At 40.9% G+C, this 10,000-nt stretch overlaps 2 protein-coding genes across 3 annotated transcripts in view; both read right to left on the bottom strand.

Moving 5' to 3' along the window:
- The window catches only part of LOC138051168 (inosine-5'-monophosphate dehydrogenase 2-like), a 12,101-nt gene extending 4,810 nt beyond the window's left edge, over positions 1-7,291 (bottom strand). The window contains exons 1-3 of the mRNA XM_068897329.1: positions 6,623-7,291; positions 3,699-3,869; positions 608-789 (exon numbers count right to left, since the gene is read on the bottom strand). Of these exons, the coding sequence (XP_068753430.1) occupies positions 608-789; positions 3,699-3,869; positions 6,623-6,887 (618 nt within the window). The 5' untranslated portion in view covers positions 6,888-7,291. The remainder of the gene's footprint in view (positions 1-607; positions 790-3,698; positions 3,870-6,622) is intronic.
- A 2,162-nt stretch (positions 7,292-9,453) lies between these two features.
- Positions 9,454-10,000, bottom strand: part of LOC138051164 (uncharacterized) — a 2,608-nt gene continuing 2,061 nt past the window's right edge. For both annotated transcript variants that reach the window (XM_068897322.1, XM_068897323.1), the window contains exon 2: positions 9,454-9,820. In XM_068897322.1, the coding sequence (XP_068753423.1) occupies positions 9,701-9,820 (120 nt within the window). In that variant the 3' untranslated portion in view covers positions 9,454-9,700. The remainder of the gene's footprint in view (positions 9,821-10,000) is intronic.

Genomic DNA, 10,000 nt, shown 5'->3' with positions numbered 1-10,000 from the left:
ATCAAGCTTTCAGTGTCCAAAATGAACCGACCATAATTCTTCACTTGGAAGAAATTGACAATAAAGAATAGTCCTTCAACTGAGGGAGAGACTTGGTTGGATTCACAGTCCCAGATTCTAGGACTTCATATATGAGTCGTCAATGGTACTAAACATGGCGGCGCTCAGAAGCATTACATTTGAAAAGTCTCTATATGAAGCTTAGAGAATGTGTCCCTTCGTGTCGAAAAGAAAGAAGCAATAAGTAAAATTGTAGTTTTAAACAAAGACATTCTTATTATTTTACCGACCGGCCGCGCCACATTGGCCTATTTTACTTTCGGTTCAAGATTTTACAGTTCGCAAGCTAAGCAATGAAAAAAAAAAATGTTTTCTTTGTCTCCAGAGCCCTTCGTTTTCTCGTGCGAAGGCCCGCCGACTAAAAGAAACGATGGGATCTGGAACGAGAATGAGCAGCCTCCTATTCGTGTTTGTTCCAGTGCCACCACAAGGAAACTAGAAAGCTCTCCTGTGGTCCTTTTGTGAGTACGAGGGTAGAAAAATCAGTGAATGAAAAGTTATTCATGTGAATTGCGGAATGATGTTACCATGAAACGATTCGCTTTACCTTTTTACTATTCTGTAAGATCTGATTGGCCTCTCTCAGCGTGCATCCTGATTTAGCAACAATGAGTTGTTCCCGCGGTGTCATGAACTTGTCCAGCGGTAAAGAATACTCATCGTGACCAAGAAAATCGATGTCACGTGATGTGACGATTCCCACTAAGACACCGCCGAGACATCCGTTATCTGTAAAAGGAAAAAAAAATAGAACTAAACTCTAACGATACGATAGACGGATTCAGATCCGTTGCCTCGACGGAGAAATCGCAACATGGGCAAGGAAATTCAGGGCGCTGAGCCTCGGTTTTTGTATGACTAACATATTCGGATTCTCCGGACCCTTTTCTAATAGAATCAGTAGATTAGTCGCCAACATTCAGCACTTTCAGGATAATAATGGCTGTACATGAAGGAAACTAATGAAAACGTTGTCAAGACGGAGTTACCCAGGGCCCGGTTGTTTGAAAGCCGATTAACTTAATCCAGGAGTAGCGTAAACTTTTGTTCATGTTTTCAACTTTTTGTGGAAAGTTTCTTTTGCTTATTTTTGTTTGTCAAGATTGACTTCTTCTTATGTAAAGTTTGCCCGAATATCAGCGTTGAAAAGCATTTGAGAGTAGAGAAATAACCTCCTTGGTTAATTTTTAATCTGGGATTAGAGTTAATCGGCTATTGCCAACCGGGCCCAGGTCCCAAAGGTTTTTCTTGAGCCGCGAGAGAGCGGCGAAGACGAGTCGCGAGGAGGCGAGAAAGAGTAAAACCTCTGGTTACCTTGGACTTGAATCTCACTTTCATGCAGACGCCATGAAAGTGAGACTCAAATCCAAGGTAACCGGAGGTTTTCTTCTTTCTCGCCGCTTCGCGACTAGTCTTCGCCCCTCCATGCTCTCGCGGCTCAAGAAAAACCTCTGGGACAATGGTAAGACGGAGTACGTCAAAAAAAGAAACTACTAAATACTCGATCGGTTGGTGAAAAACCAATGCCTTTGCATGTTCTCCACGTGCGTTCATTTCTTTCTCGTCCGCGCCTAAAAAACGACGGGAAATGACCAGATTTAGGGTTGGTTCTCAATAACGACACAAGCACGAGCTTGCTAAACCTATGCAAACTCATGAGCGTCTGGATACTTTGTACCTTTAAAAGCTCATCAAGGGTACCCTCTATCTCCCATACTTGGCCTAGGAGAGTAGATTTATTTACGCAACGCCTCCCTTGGAATCTCCCTTGGGAGATTCAGCACACCCACTGTTGTGAAAGCCAATCAAAATAGAACTATCTGAGCGTCAAGGAAATTGCGATACTCTTCGCGGCAAAAACCTGTTCCTAAAAATAAATTTACTCGGGAACTGGATTAATTGACTCAAGCACAGCACAGCACAGCACAGGTGGACAGCGAACTACTCAAGACCTAAAGACGAGACATCATAAAGGCAAGGGAGGGACACAATGAAGCCATCCTAGAGCAACTTCGTGCGAAGATGAGCCCTGAAAAACTGAGAGCCAATGACCTAGCCATGCTGAAAGGCGCCTCTAGTTGGTTAACTACACGACCAATGAAGTCAGAAAACTACAACCTAAACATGAGGGAATTCTACGATTCACTAAGTTTGAGGTACCGTTGGACACCGAAGTACCTCCCGTCTGTATGTCCATGTGGCAAGAGATTCGATGTCGATCATGCGATGTCGTGTATGAAAGGTGGGTTTGTCCATAGGAGGCATGACGAAGTGCGAGATTTGTTCGCATCGCTGCTCCAGGATGTATGCCATGATGTCGAAGTCGAACCACATCTGCAGACCCTAACCGGAGAAATTCTAACTAACAGTACCAACTCATCAGATGAAGTCCGCCTGGATGTTAGTGCGCGAGGGTTTTGGCAAAAGGGGCAACGTGCATTTTTTTTTATGTAAGGGTTTTTAACCCATTTGCAAAGAGCCACCTAAACCAAAGACTTGAAACCGCATTCACTTCCAACGAGAATGAGAAAAAGAGGCAATACAATCAGCGCATCATTGAGGTTGAGCACGGCTCCTTCAGCCCCCTCGTGTTTACACCCTATGGCGGAAGTGGAAGGGAAGCTGAGCGCTTCTTAGCTGAGCTCGCGCACAAAGTCTCTGAGAACAAACACATGAGCTACAGCACTGTGATTGGCTGGCTCAGAGCCAAACTCTCCTTCAACCTGCTAAGATCAGCTGTGCTATGCATAAGAGGTTTAAGAGCACCCAGGAAGGAGTTTAATGTTGACGTTACCGAGGCAATAATCTCTGAAGCAACTGGAAAGATCAGATAATTAACTGTATAGTATTACATATATATTTTCTTAATTTTAGCTGTACATAGATCGTTAAATTTTTGAAATCCTTTTTAGGTGAAGTTTTAAGAAAGTTTCCATTTATTAATTGACTCAATGAATTAGTGGAGATAGAGGCTTTTCTTGTACCTTTTGAAGTCAAGAAAAAAGACGCTAATTAAGTCTGCGTAGATTGCTTGCCCTTGTGCTTGCGTGACGTTACGCTAGCTTTTGAAGCAAATCGAGTGCACTACGATTAATTTCTTCCTTCGCTCAATTTCGCGCAAGCTTTATTTTTAATGCAAAACAAGTCGGAACAGTTTATCCTACTTACAGTTTATCTTACTAATCAGTATGAGTGTCGGATTGTGTCCTACCTTTTTCAACACAGGGACTTTAAGAAACCACTACGGCTACGGTGACGAAAACATCACCTCAAAATATGAGTTTAAGCTTATTCCAGCTTGTTTATATTGTACAATATGGGCGAAGTGTCCTAAAACTGGAATGATACGGACGGTCAAGTAAAGAGTGAGACTGAAAGATTCACTGTAGTCGTCAAAACCTTAAATTTGGTCATTTCACGTAGTAGTTTGGCGAGTACGGGAGAGAGATGTTCAAAAATGCGTGCCGCGTGATCATTTTGGTTCTTTCAACCTTTCTTTCTGCATTTTGGCGTTGTCGTTTCTTAAACTGCCTGTTAACAAGGACCAACTAACTGCAGCGATCGCTAAATCAAGGCCACTTAAGCTACGTTCGGAATATAGAGTCCAACTATTCTCACAGGTGCATCTGGATCCTTACCGGTCAATGGTATGCCAGAAAAACCGTACTTTTTCTTAATTTCCATGACGTCACGGACAGTGTTAGCAGGGCTAAGCACCATGGGTTCGCTGATAAACCCTTGTTTAAACTTCTTTACTTTGCGAACTTCATTGGCTTGAAATTCTACGCTGCAATTGTGGTGTATTATTCCTGGAAAAGAAAGCATTCAACAGCAAAGACAGTTTTAACATAAATAGGTCATCAGCTACAAATGGCCACATGACTGATAGTTGCTAAACTTGAAGCTGAAATTAAATGAATTTCAGGAATGGAAATTGTTTTACAAAGTACAAATGCAAATTCATGGACAGATACCAATGAATGTCCAGATTTTATGATCATTTAGAAATTTCAGGATGCTGTACTCTTAGTCAGAAGTAGGTTTCTTTTGTCCTAACTTAGGTCCAGAATCGTTTGTAATTTGATGCATATACAATTTTTATATCCGACAAACCTTTTCCGAAATTGGTCAAATTCACGTACTTGTTGAGGTGAAATTGGAAATGGGACATTTTTTAAAAAGAAAACGAAAGAAAGGGAGTATTTTTACAGAAGATCGGTAACCTAGAATTACCAGGATTGGTATGAAAATCTGGAAAAGCATGACTGGAGGGTTAAATCATCACTTTCCCTCAAAAATCCATATACAATCAGCTGCAACAAATTCTGTTTAAATTCATGACACAGGCTACCACAAAACCCTGTGGTTTCTCGAGGACCCGTAACAACTGAACTCATTTTCAGTTATTTATTTTTGCGTTCATTTTGTTCTGTGGTGATTACATTTACATAAATTTACAATAATATTGGTATATGGCATCATAATATTAAGACCACCATGCTCATACTTCGACAAATATTTGTTGAAATTGTTGTATCAATGAGAAAGACACCCCAGATTGAGTTGCTGAAAATGGTTTATCCTTTGCTTGTGTGTGGTCATGGTGACATCAAGTGAAAACCAATGGTTGCTGTCTTTTGAATTGTTGCAAATTATGTATCCTTTGTTTTCACATTATGTCACCTTGCCCATGTTGTTGTCCTGAATGGACCTCTTTAGCTTGTACATTTTGTTTTCCCATTTCAGACCACGTGATGTTACTCTAGGGAACAGTTTCTTTCAAATGCCGTCTTATGCACGTGCATATGTATGCATAACTTATGAAAAAACAAAAGAACTTTTCCTTGGGAACATCACGTGGTCTGAAATGGGAAAACAAAACGTACAAGCTAAAGAGGTCCATTAAGGCCTATTCTTATACATTACAAAAACAAGACAGCCAATTTAATCCTAGAAATAAAAAGTAATAATTGCACATGAACCAAAATATTTCACATGCTATACAATCAGTGGCGACCATGTATCAGAGTCAATCAGTAGCAAATAAAAGTGCACCTAAACTCCAATATTTTTTGTCTACAATATTGGTCTCCCCACCAAAAGCAAACATGTTGTTCCATTTTTACCTCAAAATTTCACTTTTTATGTGCTGGGCATGACACACAAATTTATCAAAACTTGCAGCAATTTGGCCCCAGGGCCATGATGTGAGAGGCAAGGTTTTACTCTCAATTTTACGCCGCAAACTGCTTTGCCATACAAAATTTCTTTGAAAAGAGGTATGCAAAGCAGTTTGTGATGTAGGGGATGCCTCTCACATCAACGTCGTAGGTCCAAATTACTGCCAGTTCTGACGCGTTTACGTAGCTTGCATGGCACAGGAAAAGCAAAATTCTGGGTAACAAATTATGGTGACACATGTTTGCTTTGGATGGGGGATGTTAGGAACAAAAAATATTTAACAATAATTATCATTGGGCGAGGTTGAGCAAATATTGTGATTTGTCAGTGGCAAGCAGATCAATTACTTGCCGAAGCCGAATAATTTATCAGCGAGACACTGACAAATCATGATGTTTTGCAATAACCAAGTTCAATAATTGTTTTATCATTCGATGACTGATCATGAGCTTGTTTTTCACAATTCCCAACAATTAAATCACTTTCTGAAAGCTCAGGAAAGCAAACTGCCATTTTCACACAAGAGCGTGGTTTCACTTGGCAATTAAGCATGAGCGGAATATTATTTGTAGCAAAACACTTAGCTGTAGGCAGTTATTTGCAGTTCAAGTGGTGGGCTCTTGGCCAAGGAAAAGGAAGGAAAAAATACATGGAATAATAAAAAACTCCAGGCCTGAATGGGGTTCGAACTCATGACAGAGCAATTATTGCGCTGCACTGTACTTTCTACTGACTGAGCTATCAAGCCAAATAAGAGATGGTCACCTGTGAGTCCAGGTTTCTGTAGAAGGTAAACTTTTAAAAAGACCACCACACTTTGAATTTAAGGATCATGTTTCGATGTTTCAAAACCTCATCATCAGCCACAGTGATACTAATTATGGCTGATGATCGAAACATGTTCCTTAAATTCAAAAGTGTGGTTGTATTCTTAAAAACAAATGGTAAACACTTTTCAACTGTTTCTGACCGTGAAGATTTCCTTTGGGGCCCATACCATAATGTTCAAGGCATTCCATTTCGAAACAAGACAGAGAGCCTGGATTCGAGGTTACGCCAAATGCTTCAGCATCAGGTGAACTGACCCGCAATTTTCCCATAGATGACGCAACCTTTGACACATTTGAAAACAACATACGATCTACTTTTAGCTGGGGCCTGAAGGTATTTCCACGACATGACTGCGGCTACGACGAGTATAACAACTACGGAACCCTGTGACATGGAAAATTCATACGGTTTCGCCGGAAGAACCTCTGTTTTCCAATTTACATGTAATTCTGTTATGTTCAAACCCTAGTATTTGTTTTTGAGCATCGACGCACAAGTGAAGGACTTAAACAGATAAAAAATGTTTGAATCAAGAAAAAGGCATAGTTACCTATTCCCCCATGAAGCGCCATAGCAATGGCCATCTCGGATTCTGTCACGGTATCCATTGGTGAACTTACAAGAGGGGTGTTAAGGGAAATTTTTCGAGTTAGAGCAGAGCTCAGATCTACAGAATCCGCCGTAAAGTCAATATATCCTGGTAGAATAAGAAAATCGTCGTAAGTTAAACCCGCACCTTTTCCAAACAACTGATTCGCACTTAAACCATCCTCAGGGACATAGCTTGTGTGACCACTAATTAGGTATTCCGCCATGATAATTTTGAAGACTGTACCGGTTGGCGAGCAGTGTTGGGATCTGTTGCTTGCAAGATAATTTTCGACGCTAAAATTATTGGCAGTGATCGCAACAGTGGTGATGATCGACGCTTTAAAAGTTTCTTCGTGAAGCTATGAATGTTTGAGAAGTTCTTGCCAACAGTTTCTCCTCCTCCTCGTGCCGGTGACTTCGCACGATTACTGAATTCTTTCTGCACTCCTATTGAGCGAGATTTTAGACTGGAAAATGAATTCAGTCAATGCCTAAGTACGCTTGAAAACTTGCTGGAACTTGTGAAGGTGCTTTTTGTTTAGGCATGCGGCGAGTTTTGAGAAAACTTGAGCGTCTCCGGACGACACGTCGCAATGGCGCGTAAGTTTTAATAACATGCAAATACTGTATCGCTAAAAATTTGCATACTACGGAACTGGATGCTGTTTTGCAGCTAGAAAAGAAGAGGAAGAAATCCTTTTTTGGTATAATGAAGTCGTCTGGAATCGTGTTGATGATTAAAAGGTGTAATATTTAATGAACCAAAAAGCAAAAGAAGGACACTAACTATAAACAGGGAATTGCTTCTCGAAAAATGAGAGAGGGAAATAAATCATTGTACTTCTTGTCTTCACGACACGTTCTTCTGGTTCTAGTTTATCAATGTTGTGATCTTTTGAATGGATTTCAAAACAGGATGCAAATGATTAACAACGATGTAATAAACAGTTGCAAAAACTGGAGAAAGTCGTGTTACAGCATAGGCGGACGCCATGATCGTTCTGGTTCGATATATCGCATAGTACCTAGCGAACATCCGGTATCAATAACTTCCGGTTTATATGAACATTCCAGCTGATCTCGATTTGACAGCTCGTCAAATTTAAGCCAATCAGCATGCGACTCGCAACACAGCCCGGGGTCCATTTATTCGAGAGCGTTTCGCGTATGATGCGCGACGAAAGCGAAATGAATTTCTGCGCTGCCATCTGCCCTTTCTCTGATCTAAAGCCATTCGAAGATGTTGAATTACGGTCGCCGAACGTGTTTTATTAGTTGGATAGCTTATTGAAACGATCGGAAAAGGAAAAAGACAGCGTTCGTGAATGTTTACTGTCGCTTTTATTCAGTTTTATTCTTCTTTGTCGACAAAGCTAACTGGAACACTAGACATTCTTTGGCTTAAAGATTTCTTGAACTGTTGCTGGATCCCGTAGAACATTTTTATCAGCCACGTTACATCTGCTTGTTTTAGTAGTTCCAAGACGGCGAGCTGTGCTGCGCGAACTAACGTCGCGTCTTTGGCAACTGGAGAGAATGCCTCTGGCTCCAGCATCATCGCCTGACTTGAATGTGTGTACGTTTCCCGAAGTCCAAGAAAGCAGATAAATTGCAGAAAATTTTAGTTTTGCATCCAAAAATTCGTAATCAACGCTAAAATGACCAAATTTTGCCTGGAAAACATATTTTACTGTTATTTTTCTTAATTTTTTTCGTTCAACTTTCGCTTTTATAAAATGTTTCAGTTGTCTGTAAATAAGTTATATGCTGTTGGAAAGCTTATTTTCTTAGCTTTAAAATGATCTATTTTTTCCCCCTAACTTTAAATATTTTTTGAGAAAAAAAAACATTTTTTGGCGATGGCTGATTTTCTCGCGGTTGGGAAAGTAGGAAAAAGAATAAATAGGACGGTAGCCAGGTTTTTAACCTCAGAAAAGGATATGTTTCGTCGTACGAATGTGTGAGGAAGGACCTGTGAGCCAAAGGGCCTCTCCTGGTATGACTTCTGGGTGACCCCTTAATAACTTCTTACTAACCGAGCGCGAGGGCCGTACTGGGGAATATTGGCCCGAGGCAGGAGCCTATCACCCGAGGCAGGAGCCCATCATCCGGGGTGTGCAACTTCCAAACAGCGTCTGTGAAACGGCGTTTTCTCAAGTAAGGTTATTTTTAGATACGCCTTTCCCGCGAATTAGTTTTCAAAAGCCCATCAAAAGCGGTGCATAATTAATAACAATTTATTATTAATTATGCACCGCTTCTGATTGGCTTTTGAAAACTAATTCGCGGGAAAGGCGTATCTAAAAATAACCTTACTTGTGAAAACGCCGTTGCACGAAAATAGGCAAGTTGTACGCTCCAGGTGATGGGCTCCTGCCCGAGGTCCTGACAGAGCCAATATTCCCCAGTACGGCCTTGAGCTAGCTCGGTTAGTAAGTAGTTTATTATATGGTTTTTTAATTACCTTTTGCTTTGTTTTTGCAAGCCCGTAATCGGCCCGTGGGCATTACGGGAAAATAATGTCCTACAATTTAGTCACAATTAGCCAATCAGAGCGCGCGTTATATCGGCTACAAACACAAGCCATATAATAAATGGTCTTAATGACCCCCCATCTTGAAAAAAAGTGCCCGGAACACTGCACGTACCACAGGCAACCCAGTGTACCCTCACGGGGGGTCTAGTTAATGTCAAGCACCAGCTTGTGAGACGCTTACCATTCGACCCTGGCGTCTTTGGTGGTGTGTGTGAGCCATCATATGCATGTTAGCTTACTCAAGCCGCGGTCAGTTCAGCTTTACCGATATTACTTTAATGACAACAGTTGTATGTTTCGGACAATATTTTTCCGAGAAACTTCATTACATTAAATTTTCCGTTTTCTGCGTGGAAAGAGCTTATTGTTTTTGTCTGTTATTTAGAAGATGTAGCTGTTCAAGCTCTTGGTACCAGCATTTTTCGTCATGCGAATTCGGCGTCCCGGGAGAAGGCGGGTCTCAGTGGAGATGATACATTGCCAGGTCAACGGTGAAGATAATTAGTTGCACTCTTCACTGCCACAATCACTGGCTTTCTCTTCCTGAGACTTTTCCAATTCTTCAATCAAAAATTGGAATGGATTATCTGGTCTCTTGTAAACTATTTGAGCAGCAAAGTTCTGGAATAGAATAACAACAGCAACATTATCAAAAGAGTTACTCATCTTCAAAATGGCGTGGCAGAGAAAGAAAAAAAACAATGGGAAAAGCAAAAAACAATATTTTTAGAAGCACGTGAACAGCATCAGTCACCGTTAGTCGCCGTTCAGGGATGTGTTATGTTTGTGGCAAGGTTTGTG

This window comes from Montipora capricornis, chromosome 6 (assembly GCF_036669925.1).
Source record: "Montipora capricornis isolate CH-2021 chromosome 6, ASM3666992v2, whole genome shotgun sequence".
Taxonomy (NCBI): domain Eukaryota; kingdom Metazoa; phylum Cnidaria; class Anthozoa; order Scleractinia; family Acroporidae; genus Montipora; species Montipora capricornis.
This window is presented reverse-complemented; position numbering and strand designations above follow the sequence as displayed.